This window comes from Lucilia cuprina, chromosome 5 (genome assembly GCF_022045245.1).
Source record: "Lucilia cuprina isolate Lc7/37 chromosome 5, ASM2204524v1, whole genome shotgun sequence".
NCBI lineage: Eukaryota > Metazoa > Arthropoda > Insecta > Diptera > Calliphoridae > Lucilia > Lucilia cuprina.
This window is the reverse complement of record NC_060953.1, coordinates 3,263,388-3,285,002: the sequence shown is the minus strand read 5'-3', so window position 1 is coordinate 3,285,002 and position 21,615 is coordinate 3,263,388. Positions and strand designations below refer to the sequence as shown.

The following is a 21,615-nucleotide window of genomic DNA, read 5'->3' as shown; positions in this document are numbered from 1 at the left end:
ACTGAACTAGAACTGAACTAGAACTGAACTAGAACTGAACTAGAACTGAACTAGAACTGAACTAGAACTGAACTAGATCTGAACTAGAACTGAACTAAAACTGAACTAAAACTGAACTAGAACTGAACTAGAACTGACTAGAACCGAACTAGAACTGAATTAGAACTGAACTAGAACTGAACTAGAACTGAGCTACAACAAAACTAGAACTGAAGATTAAACTAGAATTGATATGAAACTTATTAATAAAAACTTCGTGTGTTTTTCTATTTTCAGGAAAATGCCTTACGTCAGGCGGAAAAAGAGAAAACCATGTTAATAGAAGAACTATCCAGTCAAAATTCCCGTCTAACCGAGCAAATTCAAGAGGCTCATAATACGGAAATGAAGCTAATGTCACAAATTCAGGAATTAAAAGATCAATACTCCTACAGAAACAGTAGTTTACAGGTAAATTTTTAACAAGTTCCCCAACAATTTTAAAATATTAAAAATTTTCTTTACAACTCCTCAACAGGAACATGTCAACAGTCTGGAATCCATAAAAACAGAATTAAATCTAACCACAGAAAAACGTCATGAGCTAGAGAAACGCTTGCAACAGGCACGCGAAGAAAAGGAAAGCATAAGTTCAGCTTTAGATGAGGCTTCAGATCGTATTCACATGCTTGAGAGGCATGCTCGGGAACAGGAAACAAAATTAGAGGTATTTTGTTGTTGAAATGAAGTTGATGAAGTGTTTAAAGTAGTGTTATCATTTTTTTTAAAGAATTGAACTGATATTTTTTCCATTATCTTTTGCTAAAAATATTTCTTTTTTTGCGTTGTTGTTTTTTAAAAAGAAATTATTTATTTATCAAGAAAAAAAATAAAAAAAATGTTAATTTATATTTTTATGTATTTGCACTACAGACGAGCAAAATTATTAACCCTTTAAAAAACATTAACGATATTTTTAGTAAATTCCCGATATTTGGTTTTTATAATATGTTTCAATTCCCACTTTCAGACCACCTTGCAGGCTTTAGAAAGAGCCACCCGAGAGAATAATGTGCTCAGTGAGCGTTTGGGAGCGGTAAGTAATCTTTATTAAACAAAATTTTTTTTTAAATCACGAATTTATTCATGAAATTTTTTTTCCAAATTTATTCTCAAACTAAATCTAATATTAAAAACAAAATCTTTATAAAACTCCATTGCATATACAATTAACTCCAATTATTCTTACAAAAACATTTCCATCACAAACTTTTTACTAAAAGGATAATTATTCTGGTTCCACCGGTAAAAAGTCCCTACAATTCGAAATGGAATGCGATGAAGATGAGGCCAGTTTCTCGGAAGATGGTAAACCCTCACAAATCTGGGTAGAGGCTCGTTCTGTGTATATACAATTAAAATCTCTGGTAGATTCTTTAAAAATTGGTCATGATGATGACTCAGGTAAGTTTCCGGGAATCCGTTTCCTCCCATTCTCTTGTCGTTTGCATGATTTTCTTTTCGTTATATGTCAGTAGTTAGTATTTTATAATTTTGCCTTGTGATATTTGAAACCTTCAAGGTTTTACAGGTTTAAATTCGGACATATCATTGGATTTGGAATCTATGGATAATACCATCTCCACCAATGGCAATAGTGAAGGTGGTCATAATGCCATCAATTTCCGCCAGGGCATGCTGTCGGCCATGTCTGATGAACTGACACGTTTATTGCTAAATCTTGATGCGGGCAATTTCAAAAAGATGCTGGATCAAACTAGGAATTTGGTTTTGGAACAGGAGGATGAAATTAAGAGATCTCATCAATTGATACAACAGCTAGAAGCTAAGGTTGGTAACCTATATAAATGAACTAAAAATGAAATTTAATATCTTTTTTTTCAGTTGGCTGTCACCGACGTTGAATTAACCAATGTTAAGGAGGAAAGAGATCAAGCCCGTGGCGATTTGGTCGACACCACCGATCGTGATGAATTATTGGCTAAAGCCCAAAAAGAACGTGATAGTGCTACTGAAAGACGCACCAAGGCTGAAGTTGAATTGGCCAAAACTCGTGTGGAACTCATGCAGGCCAATTCTCAATTATTGGAATCTATTCAACAAAAGGTGGAATTATCACAACAATTGGAACAGTGGCAGGTTGGTTGGAATATTGATATACATTTCTTTTAAACTTTTTCTGTTATAGTTCTGTTCTAGATCTGTTGTAGTTCTGTTCTGTTCTAGTTCTAGTTCTGTTCTAGTTCTGTTCTAGTTCTGTTCTAGTTCTGTTCTAGTTCTGTTCTAGTTCTGTTCTAGTTCTGTTCTAATTCTGTTCTAGTTCAGTTCTAGTTCTGTTCTAATTCTGTTCTAGTTCTGTTCTAGTTCTGTTCTAGTTCTGTTCTAGTTCTGATCTAGTTCTGTTCTAGTTCTGTTCTAGTTCTGTTCTAGTTCTGTTCTAGTTCTGTTCTAGTTCTGTTCTAGTTCTGTTCTAGTTCTGTTCTAGTTCTGTTCTAGTTCTGTTCTAGTTCTGTTCTAGTTCTGTTCTAGTTCTGTTCTAGTTCTGTTCTAGTTCTGTTCTAGTTCTGTTCTAATTCTGTTCTAGTTCTGTTCTAGTTCAGTTCTAGTTCTGTTCTAATTCTGTTCTAGTTCTGTTCTAGTTTCTGATCTAGTTTCTGTTCTAGTTCTGTTCTAGTTCTGTTCTAGTTCTGTTCTAGTTCTGTTCTAGTTCTGTTCTAGTTCTGTTCTAGTTCTGTTCTAGTTCTGTTCTAGTTCTGTTCTAGTTCTGTTCTAGTTCTGTTCTAGTTCTGTTTCTAGTTCTGTTCTAGTTCTGTTCTAGTTCTGTTCTAGTTCTGTTCTTTCTAGTTCTGTTCTAGTTCTGTTCTAGTTCTGTTCTAGTTCTGTTCTAGTTCTGTTCTAGTTCTGTTCTAGTTCTGTTCTAGTTCTGTTCTAGTTCTGTTTGTTCTAGTTCTGTTCTAGTTCTAGATCTGTTCTAGTTCTGTTCTAGTTCTGTTCTAGTTCTGTTCTAGTTCTGTTCTAGTTCTGTTCTAGTTCTGTTCTAGTTCTGTTCTAGTTCTGTTCTAGTTCTGTTCTAAGTTCTGTTCTAGTTCAGTTCTAGTTCAGTTCTAGTTCTGTTCTAATTCTGTTCTAGTTCTGTTCTAGTTCTGTTCTAGTTCTGATCTAGTTCTGTTCTAGTTCTGTTCTAGTTCTGTTCTAGTTCTGTTCTAGTTCTGTTCTAGTTCTGTTCTAGTTCTGTTCTAGTTCTGTTCTAGTTCTGTTCTAGTTCTGTTCTAGTTCTGTTCTAGTTTCTGTTCTAGTTCTGTTCTAGTTCTGTTCTGTTTTCTAGTTTCTGTTCTAGTTCTGTTCTAGTTCTGTTCTAGTTCTGTTCTAGTTCTGTTCCAGTTCTGTTCTAGTTCTGTTCTAGTTCTGTTCTAGTTCTGTTCTAGTTCTAGATCTGTTCTAGTTCTGTTCTAGTTCTAGATCTGTTCTAGTTCTGTTCTAGTTCTGTTCTAGTTCTGTTCTAGTTCTGTTCTAGTTCTGTTCTAGTTCTGTTCTTGTTCTGTTCTAGTTCTGTTCTAGTTCTGTTCTAGTTCTGTTCTAGTTCTGTTCTGTTCTAGTTCTGTTCTAGTTCTGTTCTAGTTCTGTTCTAGTTCTGTTCTAGTTCTGTTCTAGTTCTGTTCTAGTTCTGTTTTAGTTCTGTTCTAGTTTCGTTCTAGTTCTATGCTAGTTCTGTTCTAGTTTATGTTCCGGTTCTTTTTTCTACTTCTGTTATAGTTCCTCTTTTTATTTAAATTTCTACGTTTTAAGTATATTCTTTAATCCAATTTTGAATTTTGTTTTTTTTTTTTTTCTTCCAGATGGACATGCAAGAACTCATCGAAGAGCAAATGCCGCTCAAAAATGATTAACAATCGTAAAGTGCAAACGGCCGGAACCTCAACAAACCAGTGCTGCTGCTAATTTTAGCCAAACGTTGGTCCAACTACAAACTCTGGAGCCTCTTTCAACGGTAATCTAATAACATTGAAATGGTGGCGCTATGCGTCTATAATTTTAATATAATGTAAAAGCTTTTAATTAATTTTATATACAATATACTTATACTTATTTTTTATTATTATTATTTTTTAATTTGTATAAACACAATTACATAATTTTATTGAGAATTCTTTTTAATTAAGTACTTAAACACAAGTAGTAATTACTGACAGACAAGCAGACATTTTATATATAGTAAAATTAATTATTAATTGTGTAAATTTTAACTAAATGAGTTTAAATGATAAAAAAAGTAAAACCTAGCAAAATTTGGGTTTTTAAGGAAAATTAAAAAAAGACAAAATATTTAACTAAATATAACTAAAAAAATGTACCTTTTTTGTAATTTAAAATCAAAACTTTTTACCTTTTTAAACAAAAAAAGTTTTAATAATCATAAGAAATCTAATGGAATATATTAAGATTTTTGGTTTTTGATTTTATTCAAATTTTATAATTGATTTTTTATTATTATTTTATTAACAATTTAGAAAAACATTAAGTGAAAACATTAACGCTTTTTTATATTATGTATGTATTTAAAATTTTTATGTTTTTTTAATTAAGTTTTTAATTAGAAAGTAAAAAAAATTAACAAAATATGAAAATGTAGAAAAATTTTTAAACTTTTTAATTAAACAATTTTTATGGAACTTTAAAAAAGATTTTGAGAGTCCGAGATATCAAAATATTTAAAGTAAATATTAAAATTTTGTTTAAAAAGAGTTTAAAACATACCCAAAGGTATGGTTTTTCCAACTTTTTAGTATTTTGTTATTTTTTTTTATTAAAAACTTTATAATATGCCTTATATTAATCTCTTTTTAATAAAATAACTTAAAAATACTTAAAACTAAATTTCTAAAAAAATCAAAAAAAAAAAACGTTGTAGCACAACATATCGCTTAAAAAAAATTCTGGTTAAGTTTATTTAAAAAAAAAACTAAAATGTTAAAAAAATTAAAAAGAAAAATTCTCAAAGAATTTTTTCAAAAAACAAGTTATTTTTTAAAACAAAAAACAACTACAACATGATTTACATAAAAATTAAAAAAAAAACATAACATATTTTTTAATAACTTAAATAAGTTAGAATTAAGTAAAGCACGAAATCAAAGCAAAGATTTTTTTAAATAATATAATAAAATATATTAAACAAACATTTAAAATTATATAAAAAATATATAAAAATAATTTCATTTTTTTTAGAAAAAAAGCTTTAATTTCACCTACTTGCCTTAATTCTGACAATGAAGCAAAAACAAACAAAAGAAATGACACTTAATATTTAAAAAAAACAATATAAATACAAAACAAAAACTAACATTTAATTAATTAATTGTAAGTAAATGTTATATAAATAATTTAATAATAATAAAATAACAACTACCTTTAAACAAAAAAAATAATAATAAAATCATTTATTTAGTATAAAATGTATTTATTCTTTGTTATTATTTAGTGATTTAGTTTAAGTATTGTTCAATTCTAGTTCAGTTCCAGTTGTGTTCTAGTTCAGTTCTAGTTCAGTTCTAGTTCAGTTCTAGTTCAGTTCTAGTTCAGTTCTAGTTCAGTTTTAATTCAGTTCTAGTTCAGATCTAGTTCAGTTCTAGTTCAGTTTAAGTTCAGTTCTAGTTCAGTTCTAGTTCAGTTTCTAGTTCAGTTCTAGTTCAGTTCTAGTTTCTAGTTCAGTTCTAGTTCAGTTCTTGTTCAGTTCTAGTTCAGTTCTAGTTCAGTTTTAGTTCAGTTTTAGTTCAGTTTTAGTTCAGTTCTAGTTCAGTTCTAGTTTCAGTTCTAGTTCAGTTCTAGTTCAGTTCAGTTCTAGTTCAGTTCTAGTTCGGTTCTAGTTCAGTTCTAGTTCAGTTCTAGTTCAGTTCTAGTTCAGTTCTAGTTCAGTTCTAGTTCAGTTCTAGTTCAGTTCTAGTTCAGTTCTAGTTCAGTTCTAGTTCAGTTCTAGTTCAGTTCTAGTTCAGTTCTAGTTCAGTTCTAGTTCAGTTCTAGTTCAGTTCTAGTTCAGTTCTAGTTCAGTTCTAGTTCAGTTCTAGTTCAGTTCTAGTTCAGTTTCTAGTTCAGTTCTAGTTCAGTTCTAGTTCAGTTCTAGTTCAGTTCTAGTTCAGTTCTAGTTCAGTTCTAGTTCAGTTCTAGTTCAATTCTAGTTCAGTTCTAGTTCAGTTCTAGTTCAGTTCTAGTTCAGTTCTAGTTCAGTTCTAGTTCAGTTCTAGTTCAGTTCTAGTTCAGTTCTAGTTCAGTTCTAGTTCAGTTCTAGTTCAGTTCTAGTTCAGTTCTAGTTCAGTTCTAGTTCTAGTTCAGTTTTCTAGTTCAGTTCTAGTTCAGTTCTAGTTCAGTTCTAGTTCAGTTCTAGTTCAGTTCTAGTTCAGTTCTAGTTCAGATCTAGTTCACATCTAGTTCAGTTCTAGTTCAGTTCTAGTTCTGTTCTAGTTCTGTTCTAGTTCTGTTCTAGTTCTGTTCTAGTTCTGTTCTAGTTCTGTTCTAGTTCTGTTCTAGTTCTGTTCTAGTTCTGTTCTAGTTCTGTACTAGTTCTGTTCTAGTTCTGTTCTAGTTCTGTTCTAGTTCTGTTCTAGTTCTGTTCTAGTTCTGTTCTAGTTCTGTTCTAGTTCTGTTCTAGTTCTGTTCTAGTTCTGTTCTAGTTCTGTTCTAGTTCTGTTCTAGTTCTGTTCTAGTTCTGTTCTAGTTCTGTTCTAGTTCTGATCTAGTTCTGTTCTAGTTCTGTTCTAGTTCTGTTCTAGTTCTGTTCTAGTTCTGTTCTAGTTCTGTTCTAGTTCTGTTCAAGTTCTGTTCTGTTCTAGTTCTGTTCTAGTTCAGTTCTAGATATTTTCTGATTCGGTCCTAGTTCTGTTTTATTTCTGTTCTAGTTTTTTCTAGTTCTAGTAAAGTTTAATTCAGTTCTAGTTCATTTTTAGTTCTTCTTCTGTTCTCGTTCAATTGTAGTTCCGTTATTTTTTAGTTTTAGCCGATTCTTTAATATTAAATTTGGGTATACGATCCTTTTTAGCCAAAATTTTGTTAGAGGAATCCTCAATATTAATACCATTTATAATAGTATTGATACGTTTCTCTATAACGCCTATAAAGAGTTTGACATTATGTGAGGTCATAGAGGTTTTTGACGAGAGTACATTTAATATGGGAGCATCATCACAAGATAATTGTCTGCAAAAAAATGATAAAATTAAAATTTGTATAACTTTTTTGAAAAATATATAAACTACTTGAATATTTCCGATATTCCCAATAACATTTGCTGCAAACGCAACTCTAAGATACGCAATTTTTCCTTGGCTTCATTATTTTGCAGTTCAGCCTTTTCCAGCTGTTCATTGAGGTAATCCAGAGCTTCAGTTTTCTGCAGGGTTTCCTTTTCTAGCAGTTCAGCCTTTTGCCGTTCTATAAAAGTAATACATAAAAGAGTTTTGTATTACCAATTAGTATTTTTTAAATTAATTTCCTCTTTACTTACCTATTTCATCCGATAACTCCTGGGTGGTATCATTTAATACCTCCACCTCATGACTCAATTCATTGACATAACTAAACAAAGCAAAATTTTCCTCTTCCTGTCTTTTAAACTGCACAGTTAACTTTTGAGTATCCGATTCCTGATAAAGTTCCTGTTATATAAAAAGAACACAAATTTGAGGAGGCGTGGCAAGTTTGTTTTGGACTAATTAAAAGTTTAATTCCTAATACATGTCTAAGTCAAATTTCAGCTTAAAAGCTTTAAAAACCTGGAAGCTATAGCTAACTGAATTTTAGTAGCTGAAAGTCAAAAGTGGGCGGAGGTTGTTAATTGCAAGTTTAGTATTTTGTTTATAACTCAGTAAATATAAAAGATATCCGGGTAATTTTGGTACCAAAGGAAAGAGGGGAAATTTAGCTTTAACATGGTTTCATATTTAAAGCCCACTGCCACGCCCTCTTCTTACTTAACCGTTGTATATTAATAATTCATAATTAAGGGGGGGGGGGAAAAGGGCGTGGCATATAATTTTTTTTCAAAATCTAAAACTTTATTTCCTTCTTTACCTGCATACCAAATTTCATTAAAAAAGCTTTTAAATTGTAGAAGTTATTTAAAGTTAAAGTTTAGTATCTGAATGCTACAAATTTTTAGTTGCAAAAATAGCCAATCGAAAAATACCAGGACAACAGAACTGAACAGCAAGTAAATTTTTGTAAACGATTTTTGGTTTTTTGTTAATAACTTTTAATTTACTTAATATTTTAATGAAATTCTTTTTGTGATGGATAGACTGGAATATGGCCTATCTTATGACTCTTAATTTGACAACCACTGCCACGCCCCTTTTTATATATAAAGTGTTTTATTATGAAAATTCGAATAACTTTCAAAGTAAAGTGTCTAACTGGAAATTTTTTTCATCAGTCAAAAGTTCAATTCTTATTTAATGTTTATGCAAAATTTTACTTAAAAAGCTTTAGAAATGTGAACGCTGTAGCGTGTTAAACTTTGCTATTCAAAAGCTACAAATGGGCGTTAAATCGGACAAAACTCAATTTTGGTTTTTTTCTAATAACTTTTAAGCTATAAAATATTTTAAAGAAATTCTTTTTGCTGGTAATAGAATGGAATATAGGCTTTCTTTTATTTATAAAATAAATTATCAAAGACACGCCCATTTCTATATATAAAGTGCTTTGTATTAAAAATTGTATAACATAAGAAGTAAAACATCTAGATGAATCTGTTTTGCATTTATAACAAGTTCAATTCTTATTTAATGTGTATGTAAACTTTCATTAAAAAATTTTAAGAAATGTTAAAGTTTTAACGATATGAAGTTAAGTATCCAAAAGCCATAAAAGGCTTAAAATTGTTTAAAACTCTATTTTGGTTTTTGTTAATAAATATCTTGTTAAACAAGATATTTTGTTGTTTTTATAACCATTAAAAAGAGTGTAATTTTCGCTTTATTATAGTAGAAATATTTAACGTTAACTGCCACGCCTTCTTTGGTTTTAAAGATAATTTGTTATATATAATAATAACATAAAATATTAAGTAAATAAGAGGCGTGGCAAAACATGATTTATACAAGTTAAAAGTTTAATTCGTAGTTTATGTGTAAGTCACATTTCATCTTAAAAGCTTTAAAAACCTAAAAGCTATAGCTAATTGAAGATTGATATCTAAAAGTATAAATGTGGGCGGATGGGTGTAATTGGAATGTTGATGTTTTGTTAATAACTTAGTTGATATAAAAGATATGAAAATAATTTTGATACCAGAGGAAAGAGGGGAAATTTAGCTTTAGCATGGTTTCATATTTAAAGTCCACTGCCACGCCCTCTTCTTACTAAAATGTTGTATATTGCTAATTCATAATTAGGACGGGGAAAAAGGGCGTGGCATATACTTTTTTTCTATAATCTAAAACTACATTTCCTTCTTTACCTCCATACCAAATTTCATTAAGAAAGCTTTAAAATTGTAAAAGTTATTTAAAATTAAAGTTTAGTGTCTGAAACCCCTAAATTTTTAGTTGCAAAAATAGCCAATCGAAAAATACCAGGACAACAGAACTGAACAGCAAGTAAATTTTTGTAAACGATTTTTGGTTTTTGTTAATAACTTTAAATTTACTTAATATTTTAATAAAATTCTTTTTGTGATGGTTAGAGTGGAATTTGGCCCAACTTATAGTTTAAAATTTTTTGTCCTAAGCCACGCCCCTTTTTTATTATAATGTTATTTATATTTAATATTTGAATAACTTAAAAAGTATCAAGTCTAGATAATTATTTATTTCATTAATAAAATGTTCAATTCTTGTTTAATGTCTGTAGTAAATTTCAGCTTAAAAGCTTTTGAAACGTTAAAGCTGTGGCGTGTTAAAATTTGCTCTTTAAACATGCAAAATGGGCGAAAATTTGGAAAAAATACGTTGATAGTTTTTTGTTAATAACTTTAGTAATATGAAAGCTAGAATAATTATTTTTTTACTAATGAAAAGAGTATAAATTCAGCTTTAGTATGGCTTATATTTTGAGTGGACAATGCCACGCCCCTTTTTTATAAACTTTGATTTAGTATGAAATTCTTATTTTTAAGCAAAAGTAGAGAGCGTGACACAGTTTTTGTTGTATAAATAAAAAGTTTGAGTCTTGTTTTATGTCAATGATAAATTTTAGCTTAAAAGCTTTGAAATTATGCAAGCTTTAGTATATTAAACTTTGCTATCTAAAAGCTTAATGGGGGCGGATTTTAAGAAATTTTCTTAAATGTTTTTTTTTAATAACTTTGTAAATATGACAGCTAGAAAGCTGATTTATTCACTAATATAAAGAAGAGATATTTAGCTTTGTTATAGCTTTTTGAAAGTTAAAACAATAAAGCTTTTTGTGGAAAAACTTGCTTTAGCCATTGAGATAATTACCTTCATACGATCTATTATTTCTTTATATTCCGCCAGTTGTCTTTCGAAAGCCTCCTTCTGTGCTAATTTCTTATCACTTTCTCTTTGTTCCAGTTCTGGATTAAGACGTTTTTGGCCTTTTATATCAAAGAATTTTTGTAATTTGGCATCATGCTCCAGACGTCTTTGCATTTCACGCATTTCCTGATGAAACAAGAACAAATATTGAAAAAAATTTTCAAAATTTTAGATTTCTAAAAATATTCCAAAATTTTAGTTAATTTCTACCTGTATATGCATAATTTTATCATTTTCATTGCGATCTTTTAAAACCTGCAGCTTATTACACAATTCCTCACGCTGATCATAAGCCAAAGTAGACTGATCGATTAAGTCCATTATATACTTTTTACCCTCATTGAATTGGGTCACCATAGATTGCCACATTTCATTGAAATTGGCTCTAAATTAAAAATTCAATAGAAAATTTAAATTTGTCTTTAAATTTTGTCTCTCTTACCTATCCTGCAGCATATGATTAATAGAGTCTCTTAACTTTGAATTCTCTGTCAATACATCACTGCATTTTTTGTTTACCACATCTAAACGATTCTCCAGTTTGACCACACTTTTCTGTACCTTACATATAGTATCCTTATAACAACTATCGGGTACCTCTAGTTTACGCAAACCATCAATTTCCTTTTCCATCTAAAAAGAAACTTGCAAATTAAGAATAAACTTCATTTCGCTAAGAAATCTACCTTTTTTATATGACCCTCCAATTCCCAAAGATTTATACGCTCACTGGCTAATATACGTTGAACTTCGGCCTCTTGGTTTTGTAAATATATTAGTTTTTTCTCCTTCTGCAAATTGAACTCATATTATATATTTCGTATTTTTAATCCTTTTAATTTCTCTTACCGAAACATTCTTTTTGGCATGAGTTCCTCCTTCCAAAGTTGTAATTTCATTGGTCAACTGTTTGTGTTCCTGCTGCAAGACACTGATAATATGATTTTGTTTTTTCAATTGTTTAGTTTTATAGTCCAATAAACTTCTTAACTCCAACTGTAATGTTCTCAACTTTAAAAAGAAACAAATTTTTATTAAGAAATTCTTGAATAAAAACTACATTTTGTGTTTTTCCCCTCCGCCAACCTGTCTTTGTAAACGTTGTAATTCAGCATTGGCAGATTCTTCCAATTCTGTTTGTCCATTCATTATAGAAATAAAACATAATTAAACTTCTTTAAAAAAATCCTTAATTTTCAATATTTTTCTGGGCTTTTAATGAAATACAATGAAAAATAATATATTGTTGCCTTGGCAACCTTGTTAATGTTATTAAACAAAGTGGCAACGCCTTTGTAACAAAATAACGGTATCTTCTAATAAAAGAAATAAATATAAGGATCTTTTTTGATTAGTTTATATTATATTTAACAAGATTTTTATTTTTAATAATTTTATGCTGAAATTTGCTACAGATAACAAACAAGACTTAAACTTTTTATGTATTAAAAAAATTTTTGCCACGCCCCCTTTTTCTTAATTAAATATAAATTTTTGTAATAATTCATAATTTTAAAAAGAAGCCGTGTTACTGTTAACAAAAAATTATAAGCCGTTTACACAAAAAGGGGCGTGGCATATTTCTTGAAATTTTATATCACAAGAAAGCCCATATTCCACTCTAACCATCACAAAAAGAATTTTATTAAAATATTAAGTAAATTTAAAGTTATTAACAAAAAACCAAAAATCGTTAACAAAAATTTACTTGCTGTTCAGTTCTGTTGTCCTGGTATTTTTCGATTGGCTATTTTTGCAACTAAAAATTTGTAGCATTCAGATACTAAACTTTAACTTCAAATAACTTTTACAATTTAAAAGCTTTCTTAATGAAATTTGGTATGTAGATAAAGAAGGGAATGTAGTTTTGGATTTTGTAAAAAAATATAAGCCACGCCCTTTTTCCCCCTCTTAATTATGAATTAATAATATACAACGTTTAAGTAAGAAGAGGGCGTGGCAGTGTGCTTTAAATATAAAACCATGTTAAAGCTAAATTTCCCTTCTTTCTTCTGGTACCAAAATTATTTTCATATCTTTTGTATCAACTGAGTTATTGGCAAAACATCAAAATTGCAATTACACACTTCCGCCCACTTTTATACTTTCAGATACCAAACTTCAATTAACTATAGCTTTTAGGTTTTTAAAGCTATTAAGCTGAAATTTGACTTCAACCTAAACTAGGAATTAAACTTTTAATTTTTATAAATAATTTTTTGCCACGCCTCTTATTTACTTAACATTTGAACTTGCAAGTATTTATAACAAATAATCTTTCAACAAAAATAAGGCGTATATATAAACGTTAAATATTTATGCCATAATAAAGCTAAAATTCCGCTCTTTTCAATGGTTAAGAAATCATCAAAATATCTTGTATAACAAGAGATTTATTAACAAAAAACCAAAATAGTGTCTTAAACTATTTTAAGCCCTTTGTGGCTTTTCGATACTTAACTTCATATCGCTAAAACTTTAACATTTCTTAAAATTTTTAAATGAAATTTTGCATAAACAATAAATGGGAATTGAACTTGTTATAAATAAAAAACAGATTCTTCTAGATGTTTTACTTTTCATGTTATACAATTTTTATTACAAAGCACTTTATACATAGAAATGGGCATGGCTTTGGTAATTTATTTTATAAACAAAAGAAAGCCCATATTCCACTCTATCACCAGCAAAAAGAATTTCTTTAAAATATTTTATAGCTTAAAAGTTATTGGCAAAAAACCAAAATTCAGTTTTGACCGATTTAACGCCCATTTGTAGCATTTGAGTAGCAAAGTTTAACACGCTACAGCTTTTACATTTCTAAAGCTTTTTAAGTAAAATTTAGCATAAACATTAAATATGAATTGAATTTTGTTTTAATGAAAAAAATTTTCTGTTAGACACTTTACTTTGGGAGTTATTCCAATTTTCATAATTAAACACTTTATATATAAAAAGGGGCGTGGCAGTGGTTGTTAAATTTAGAGTCATAAGATAGGCCATATTCCAATCTATCCATCACAAAAAGAATTTCTTTAAAATATTAAGTAAATTAAAAGTTATTAACAAAAAACCAAAAATCGTTTACAAAAATTTACTTGCTGTTCAGTTCTGTTGACCTGGTATTTTTCGATTGGCTATTTTTGCAACTAAAAATTTGTAGAATTCAGACACTAAACTTTAACTTTAAATAACTTCTACAATTTAAAAGATTTTGTAATGAAATTTGGTATAAAGCTAAATATGGAAATGAAGTTTTAGATTTTGGAAAAAAATTGTGCCACGCCCCTTTTTTTCTTGAGATTTTTAAATTTAAATAATAAACACAGCTTTACTGAATTATTGTAAATGAAGTATTGCAACCTTATATATGTGATTAAAGCTTAAATTCTACTCTTTTACTTGTTGAAAGAATTATCTTAATAGCTTTAAGAGTTTAAAAGTTATAGCTTAAAAACTGAAATAGTTATTAAATCTTATATTTAAAACTGCCAAAATACGTTAACTAAAAAGTGCTGCCAAGTTAGTGCTAACTATTTACATTAGCCATGTGGCAGCTTTATTAAACAGCTGTTAATGACACCATCTGCTAAAACCGTAAAAACAAGGTTATGTAAAACACAACAAAAGAACTTTAAAACAGAAATATTACATATTTTTTAGAGAAATTTGTATAAAAATTAAATAAATAACATAAAATATGGTGTCTCCAACTTTGGCCTTGTGTGTAAGATCCCGAGGACCCGATGAATTTTGGCGTAAACGTAAAATTTTCAAACTGGCTGCGGTATGTTAAGAAATCTTAATAAATTGTATAAAAGTTAATGCAAATTTATGAAAATGTTTAGCACTTTCGTGGACGCAGAAGGAATGTTTTCTCCATTGCAGTGCGTAATGTACACAGGGCTTTGGTTTATGCCACCAAAGGCAGGAAGTTGAAGAAATTGGATATGGCAGCGGTAATATATAAATCAACAGCATTTTAGTAACAATTTAAAAATTACATTGTTTCACTTAGCTATGGACCACCAGAGTACAAGCCGGTTGTGAACAATATGGTGTTACCTTGGATGCCTTCAAAGAGAGTTTAACACGCAGCAATATTTTGTTAAATAGGTGAGAATTTCTCAAGAATTTTGAAGTTTCAAATATCAAACTTGTTTCTTTGCAGGAAAATCTTATCAGACTTGGCTATTTGGGAACCTCGTTCTTTTGAGGCTTTAGTTAAGCTATCACGCGAAAGAGCTGTAGTGCAATCATTGCCCGGTATTAATGAAAGATCTGTTATGAATCAAGTATACGGTTTAGCTAATTTGCAAATAAAATAATCTGTTCAGTTTCATACATATTTTAAGTGTTTTTCTTTTCAAGTAATAAACTTAATTGTTTTTAATAAGAAAATAAAGCGTAAAACCGTTTTATTTATTTTCATTTACATAAAAATACACAAAATTCCAATTTGCTCGAGATTAAAATGGATAACAACTCTCCCTTGCAAATCTAATGGAATTTCTTGTTTTTCTTTATAAATATAAATGGAATTTACAAACTAAATTATAGAGCTAACGGCTCAGCCTTAATAAATTAAAGGCTAAGTTGGATTGATCAAAAAAAAAAAAATACATAGAAATTATTTAAAGTTAATAAAAAAAACGAAATCAGATGATTACAAAAATAATTATGATTAGATTACAACAAATGCTGGTGGTTTGTTCTATAAATTCTATTCTACTTTAGCCAAGATATCAGATTCACGGAACAACAAGTATTCTTTTTTGTCTTCCAATTCAACTTTGGTGCCACCATATTCGGGCAACAAAACGCGGTCACCAGCTTTAACATCCATGGGGATTGTAGCACCAGTTTGCTAAAATGATAAAAAAACCATAAGTAAAAATTTCTAGAAACTTTGACTTTCAAAATATGAAATGAAACTTACAGCATTTCTGGCACCGGGTCCTACGGCCACAACAGTACCGTGCATCATTTTGCCTTGGGCTTTTTCGGGTAAAACAATACCGCCCTTGGTGGTGGTCAAAGTTTCAGCACGTTGTACCAAGATACGGTCCAACATGGGGATGATTCTCTTAACTGCATTGGAAGCCTTAAATTATGACAAAAAAATTCACATTTAACCAAAAAATTGTTATAAATTTCAAATTATTCATTAAAATACATTCAAATTGTATTAAAATCTTTCATTTGTCAAACAATTTTCATTTACAAATCTTTTTACAAAGTTCTAAAATCAAAAGTTATCACTAAATTTCCAATTGTTTCTATATTACACAACACTTTGTTGACTATAACTGCCGGCCTCGCACATCTTTTACTTTATCACTTATAAAAAAAAACACTAAAGACACATCATAGAAACATCGAGAATGTTTTCAAATTTTCTTAAACTTTCAATTATTGAACAATTAAATGTTTGTAAACATTTTTTTATTGAGAAAAACTCACCATTTCTGTTTAATTTGTTTTAATTAAGGCGAGAAAATTAAATTAATAAAAATTGTGCAAGAAATTTCAAGAATTTTTTGCGTAAATTTGCTTAATTTTCGCACACGTGCGGTTAAGACAACTGATTATTCGATAATGAAGTTGAAATGAAAATTTCTGGCAGAATTGTCACTTATTTGCGTTATATACAAAAGCTGTGTGATGCAAAACAGTGTTCATTATGAATATGGCAGCACTTTAATAGTTTACTGTAGAATTAAGGTGCTGCCAAGTTTGTAAAACAAACAAAAAAAAACGCTAAGTTCAAATTTAAGTATAAATATAGTTAAAATTTAAAAAAATTGAATTTTATAAAAAAATTAGACAATTTTCTATTCAAAATAGATTTTTAATTATTTTAAAATGCATTCAATCGAGAATAACAAAGATATTTTTTTTAATATAAGTTCAATCGAAAAAAAACTGTAAAAATCTGTATTCGATCAGAAATTCTTTATAAATTAGAAATTCAAAAAAAAAAATTGTATATAAAACCTAAAATAATCTCTAATCAAGAAAACTGTCAATATAATATATTAAAAATGAATTTTTAAAAAATATATAAAATTTATAAAAAATTGTGATAATCTCGAAATTTTATGAAAAAATTATTTTAATATGAAAAATCTTAATTAGGCTCTAGTTCCTTAAATATTTGTATAATTGAAAATAAGAAGTTTCACAGAAATGTGAAACTTCTTAAAAATTCCATCTTAACCCAATCGACTTTAGTTTCATTAATAAAGAGTCAATTAGGAATATAGTGAAAACCACTTCGAAATTCTTTCTATCAATCATTTATTTATTTATTAACAAAATCCTAAAATCTCTGATCACGAGTGTAAATTTTATCTGTGATAAAAGATTAAATTTTATAAAAAAAAACATTTTAGCAACTTAAAAGAAATAAACTTATTTAAAATTTTTTTAATTTTAATTCATTATTTTTTCGAATTACTTTTCTATTTATTTCTATTTTTTACTTCTTTTAATAAAAAGTGCATATTTCAGCGATTATTGCTCTACTGGCAACACTGTCAATACATCTACCGATTACTTATTGAGTAACTAATGTCACATACAACAACACTTGTATTTTGAAGTTTCTTTTATAAACTAAAAAAATACACGTGTTTGTGTTTGCTGGAAGTAAAACGTGAAAATCTTGTGAATTTTTTATTAATTTTTATAAATTTATCAATAAAATGGGCAAAATTAAGAAGGAACCTGTTGATGAAAGTGTTACCGAAGTGGGTAATGTTAGCGTTAAGGAGGAGGATAACTATGATGATAAACTTAAGTATGTAAATGCTGTGGCACAACCCATGGCCAGCAAGAAGATTGCCAAGAAATGTTATAAATTAATTAAAAAGGCCATGAAACATAAAACCTATGTACGCAATGGTCTCAAGGATGTACAAACCAGACTACGTAAAGGAGAAACTGGGTAAGTTAAAGGGGGAAAAACACACATTTTCAATATGGAATTTGTGTTAACATGTTGAAAATATGGTATTTTTCTTTTTCCTTATAGTTTGGTTATCTTTGCTGGTGATGTTACCCCCATTGATGTTATGTGCCACTTGCCTGCCGTTTGTGAGGAAAAGGGCATCTCCTATGTTTATACACCCAGCCGTGCTGATTTGGGTGTCGCGATGGGTGTTAGACGCGGTACCGTTGCTTTATTAATACGTGAAAACGAAGACTATAAAGATTTATATGATGAAGTTAAACAGGAAATTTCCACCTTATACTGTCCCGTTTGAGATAACAAAAATGTAAAGCCTACAAACTCTTTATTTCATTTTAGTTATTAAGCTATTTTTTAAGTCTTAACAAATTTATAGAAAACAAATAATAAAAAATTACAAGTTTTTTTTGTAACAACACTGCAATTGAACCGTTTGTTATTTGGTTTTTTAGTGAAACTCGGTGTTTTTTTAGCTTGTCCCTTTGGGATCTTTTTTTTATTTTTTATAACTTTTTTTCTTATTTTTTTCATATATAATTAATTTTTAAAAATTTTTTATTCTTACTAAAATTACTGAAATACATAGATAGATTTTTTTTGTTTTTAATTACACTGAGTTTTTTATATAGATATTTTTTGTTTTGTTTTATTTTTCACTTAATTTTATACAATTTTTAGACTACTTTGTGAAAAGAGAAACGATAAATTGTTTAAAAGAAGTAAAACTAAAAACAAATCTTTAGATTAATTAACAAAAAAAGTACAGTTACAAAGAAAACAATTGAACTTTGTGTTGAGTTTGTTTAAAGGAAATAAGATGTTGTGGGAAAATCTTGTTCCAAAAAGAATAGGCCAAGGGTTTAGAAGAAATTCTTAAGGAAATTTTGGAATTACTAGATAAAGGCAATGTTTTATTCTTAGCAAAACTGTTTGATTATAGGTCAGTATTCTAAGATTTGGCTGGTACCAACTTTTTTTCGCTTTTATTGAAGAAAAATAAAGCTAGGAAATGCATTGAATATATATCAATAAGTCTTATGGACTATACACATTGAAAATATTAGAATAATACATATAAAGGGGAATATATGCAACATGCAAAGATGTTATGGTAGAAACTCAATTTCGATTCAGAGAAGAAGGACCCGATTCTCAATCGGCCAAATATTGTTAACTCAGCAACAGCTGTATCAACCGGAAGTTTTTTCTCAGGGAAGAACTCCTTCTTCAGAACTGTGGGGATGTATAAAAGGTTGTTTTTTATACTTCTTCGATGTAATATCACATCAACTCTGCTATTGCCCTGCATTCGCTGAAAGCATGAAGGAGATTTCTGGAATAGGTCTGAAGAATATCCTATGTTTTATCAATGAAACCGGTTTGTTTAGTTGTGAAAGCAGAGAGTGACATTAGAACACACATCCTGCGACCACAAGGGTAACACAACGGGACCAACATAATGGAGCCAAGAGAGCTACTTTTCTAGCAGCTGCCCTCGATACCTAACACATGCTTCATTGATTATAAAACGACATTTAATGTACGTCAGATCCAACCAGACGCAAAACAACACTGAAGATTTATAAAATTGATGTAGAAAAAGTGAAAAGTTACAAAAGTCTTAAGCATGCACTCTTTCAATATAGAAATATACAGTATATACACGATATAAATCGGTAGTTAAAGTCTTTTTACGCAAAAGGAGTGAAAACTTTTGAAATTTTAATGTCAAATTGTCAAGTTTTTAAAAGACATTGGACTGATAGTTTCAAATGAGAACGAACGTTCTAGGAAGTATGAATCTTGATAGACAGTTTATTAAAACCATTGAAAATCGAAAGGCCGTCTATCTAGGACGAGGCATATAGAAATGTACAGTATATACGATATACAAAATCGTTAGTCGAAGTCTGCTCACATAACAAGAGTGAAAACTTTTAAAATTTGAATGTCAAGTTAACAAGTTTTGAAAAGATCTTTGTCTGATAAGAGTTTCAAATGAGAACGAACATTCTAGGAATTATAAATCTTGAAGGGCAGTTTATTAAAACCATTGATAATCGAAAGAACGTCTATATCAGTATAGAGTCACGATATAAATCATTACTTAAAGTCTGGTCACGTAAAAGTAGACAAAGTTTTTGAAATTTGAATGTCAAGTTGAAAAGTTTTGAAAAGAACTTGAACTGATAGAGTTTCAAATGAGAACGAACATTCTAGGAATTATAAATCTTGAAGGGCAGTTTATTAAAACCATTGAAAAACGAAAGGCCGTCTATCTAAGACATACATACACCCCTATCGCGAATAGATGTGAAAATTTTGTTTTCTTAAAATTTTCATTACTCTCGAAGGGAAAATTCCTATCGTGAACTTGTTGTGAACAATTCATTCACAATAGTTGATTTTGTATGGAACAGCTGTTTAATGTTTACAAAATTTCGTCAAAAATTTTACAACAGTTGAATTTTTTCACCACAAAAAAGTTAGTGAGCGAAATAAGTGAATAGGGAAAATATTTCACGTGAAATAAAGTTTGGCGATAGGGGTGATTAACTTTTAGTGGAAGGAGTGCAAGGGGTAAAAAAAAGAAACAATCTGGCTGAAAAATATTCAAGATTGGAGCAAATAACGAGGTGAGAGGAATCTACTAAACGCTGTCAAATATTGAGAACTGACATTTTCTAGAGTTAAATAAATATTGTTGTGAAATTTATAAATTATGTGATGGCAAAAATTCGGAAATCAACTTAGCAACTAAAGAACAATAAACGAATGCCAATAATGGACATAATATTCTATTTTCTGCTGAAAAAATTAAAAAAATCAAGAAAAAAATAATAAATTCTAATTTTTAAAATATTTCAATAATAATTCAAAAAAATTTTATAATTTTAATTGAAATTAAAAGTTTTTGTTTTAATATATATATAAATAAAAAATAATATGTGTATTGTTTTTAACTCAATAATTACAATGTTTTGTTTTTTTTGTCACATTTTAATAGATTTTTTTTTTTGGGGGGGGGGGGGGGGGGATTTTAATTATATATTTTTTTTGTTTTCTTTTTTTATATATATATATTTTGTTAATTTTACATAAGCTTATATAAATTGTAGTTGATTTTTGTGGGTGTTTTTTTATTTTACTTTTAGTAAATGACAATAATAATTAAAAATATTTTATTTTTAAATTTATTAATTAATAATATTTTTAAAGAAGTTTTTTTTATTATGTATATGTAGGGGGTAATCATAAAAATGTACGACATAATAATGCTATATTTTTTGTTTTTATTTTATTTTTTTTATAAAGAAACATAATTTTTTTTTTTAATATTAATTATTATTTAATGCATAAATTTATATAAAAAAAGTGTTATATAATTATTTTTTTTTTAGTTTATATAAAGTTTAAGTAAGAAAAATTTTAAAATAGTTTAAAAATTAAAAACAAAAATTATATTTAAAGTTAAAGGAAAACTAATTTAATTTAAAAGTAAAAATATGAAAACAAAATTATAATTACACTAAGTTTAAGGGGGAGTTTGTTTTTAAGGTTATTATTATTTTTTTTTTTGTTTTTTATTTTATATAAATTGTTTATATTTTAGGAGGGAGTGGGGAGTTGTTTTTTTTTAATTATACAGTGTTTTTTGTTTTTTTTATAGTTTTATTAAAATTTTCTTTTTTATGGGTTTTTTTCATAATTTTTTTTTTGCGTTGTTAATTTTAGCTTATAGTTTATAGAGTCCTATATTTAAGTTTTACAATAAAAATCTTATAATATAAATTGTTTATATATATTTTTTTTTGTTGGTTTTCATTAATATTTTTGTTGGTTTTTTTTTCATTCATTTAAGTTTAAATTTACAAAGTTTGCAAAAAGTTTATTTTAGTGTTAATTTTTTTGTTTAAATAACATTTTTTTTTTAATTTATTGTTTATTTTTTTTTAATTTTCTTTTGCTATAAAATATTTTTTTTATACATTTAATAATTTTTTTTTTTAATTTTTGTTATAAAAGAGAAACTCAATTTTAGCTTAAGTTTATTTTGTTATTTTTTGTTGTTTTTTTTTTCTTTTTGTTTAATTTATAGCAAAAATATTTATTTTATTTCTATTTTTTTAATAATTTTTACGTTTTTTTTTT

At 28.2% G+C, this 21,615-nt stretch overlaps 5 protein-coding genes across 5 annotated transcripts in view; 3 read left to right on the top strand and 2 right to left on the bottom strand.

Moving 5' to 3' along the window:
* LOC111677647 (bicaudal D-related protein homolog) overlaps window positions 1–3,992 on the top strand; it is a 17,502-nt gene extending 13,510 nt beyond the window's left edge. Inside the window, 9 exon segments of the mRNA XM_046951347.1 lie at window positions 255–450; window positions 518–706; window positions 1,010–1,075; window positions 1,263–1,443; window positions 1,571–1,830; window positions 1,885–2,139; window positions 3,837–3,869; window positions 3,871–3,934; window positions 3,937–3,992. Coding sequence (XP_046807303.1) covers window positions 255–450; window positions 518–706; window positions 1,010–1,075; window positions 1,263–1,443; window positions 1,571–1,830; window positions 1,885–2,139; window positions 3,837–3,869; window positions 3,871–3,934; window positions 3,937–3,992 — 1,300 coding nt within the window.
* A 2,954-nt stretch (window positions 3,993–6,946) lies between these two features.
* Window positions 6,947–11,639, bottom strand: LOC111677666 (coiled-coil domain-containing protein 63). Its single transcript, XM_023438828.2, has 9 exons — window positions 11,577–11,639; window positions 11,340–11,501; window positions 11,177–11,281; window positions 10,933–11,123; window positions 10,701–10,875; window positions 10,434–10,616; window positions 7,496–7,646; window positions 7,248–7,422; window positions 6,947–7,188 (listed from the first exon to the last, which is right to left on the bottom strand). The coding sequence occupies exons 1-9, from the start codon at window positions 11,637–11,639 to the stop codon at window positions 6,972–6,974; spliced, it is 1,422 nt and encodes a 473-aa protein (XP_023294596.2). The 3' UTR covers window positions 6,947–6,971.
* Window positions 11,640–14,074: 2,435 nt separating this feature from the next.
* LOC111677648 (39S ribosomal protein L20, mitochondrial) lies at window positions 14,075–14,836 on the top strand. The gene is made up of 4 exons (XM_023438810.2): window positions 14,075–14,277; window positions 14,339–14,449; window positions 14,509–14,606; window positions 14,662–14,836. Exons 1-4 carry the CDS (start codon window positions 14,191–14,193, stop codon window positions 14,816–14,818), a joined length of 453 nt encoding a protein of 150 aa, XP_023294578.2. The 5' UTR covers window positions 14,075–14,190; the 3' UTR covers window positions 14,819–14,836.
* Window positions 14,837–14,873: 37 nt separating this feature from the next.
* On the bottom strand, window positions 14,874–16,112 carry LOC111677649 (10 kDa heat shock protein, mitochondrial). The gene is made up of 3 exons (XM_023438811.2): window positions 15,954–16,112; window positions 15,430–15,594; window positions 14,874–15,357 (listed from the first exon to the last, which is right to left on the bottom strand). Exons 1-3 carry the CDS (start codon window positions 15,954–15,956, stop codon window positions 15,214–15,216), a joined length of 312 nt encoding a protein of 103 aa, XP_023294579.1. The 5' UTR covers window positions 15,957–16,112; the 3' UTR covers window positions 14,874–15,213.
* A 977-nt stretch (window positions 16,113–17,089) lies between these two features.
* LOC111677661 (H/ACA ribonucleoprotein complex subunit 2-like protein) lies at window positions 17,090–17,887 on the top strand. Its single transcript, XM_023438823.2, has 2 exons — window positions 17,090–17,439; window positions 17,527–17,887. Exons 1-2 carry the CDS (start codon window positions 17,198–17,200, stop codon window positions 17,756–17,758), a joined length of 474 nt encoding a protein of 157 aa, XP_023294591.1. The 5' UTR covers window positions 17,090–17,197; the 3' UTR covers window positions 17,759–17,887.
* Window positions 17,888–21,615: the final 3,728 nt, after the last annotated feature.

Bases quoted from the DNA above. Each gene is read 5' to 3' on its own strand.
- LOC111677666 (XM_023438828.2), bottom strand. From the start codon at position 11,639: ATGAATGGACAAACAGAATTGGAAGAATCTGCCAATGCTGAATTACAA. The intron at 10,876-10,932 runs GTAAGAGAGACA...TTTTTAATTTAG, and splicing joins AATCATATGCTGCAGGATAG to AGCCAATTTCAATGAAATGT. The intron at 7,423-7,495 runs GTAAGTAAAGAG...TTACTTTTATAG, and splicing joins GGAGTTATCGGATGAAATAG to AACGGCAAAAGGCTGAACTG.
- LOC111677648 (XM_023438810.2), top strand. From the start codon at position 14,191: ATGGTGTCTCCAACTTTGGCCTTGTGTGTAAGATCCCGAGGACCCGAT. The intron at 14,278-14,338 runs GTATGTTAAGAA...GAAAATGTTTAG, and splicing joins AAATTTTCAAACTGGCTGCG to CACTTTCGTGGACGCAGAAG. The intron at 14,607-14,661 runs GTGAGAATTTCT...GTTTCTTTGCAG, and splicing joins AGCAATATTTTGTTAAATAG to GAAAATCTTATCAGACTTGG.
- LOC111677649 (XM_023438811.2), bottom strand. The intron at 15,358-15,429 runs GTAAGTTTCATT...TTATCATTTTAG, and splicing joins GACCCGGTGCCAGAAATGCT to CAAACTGGTGCTACAATCCC.
- LOC111677661 (XM_023438823.2), top strand. From the start codon at position 17,198: ATGGGCAAAATTAAGAAGGAACCTGTTGATGAAAGTGTTACCGAAGTG. The intron at 17,440-17,526 runs GTAAGTTAAAGG...TTTTCCTTATAG, and splicing joins CTACGTAAAGGAGAAACTGG to TTTGGTTATCTTTGCTGGTG.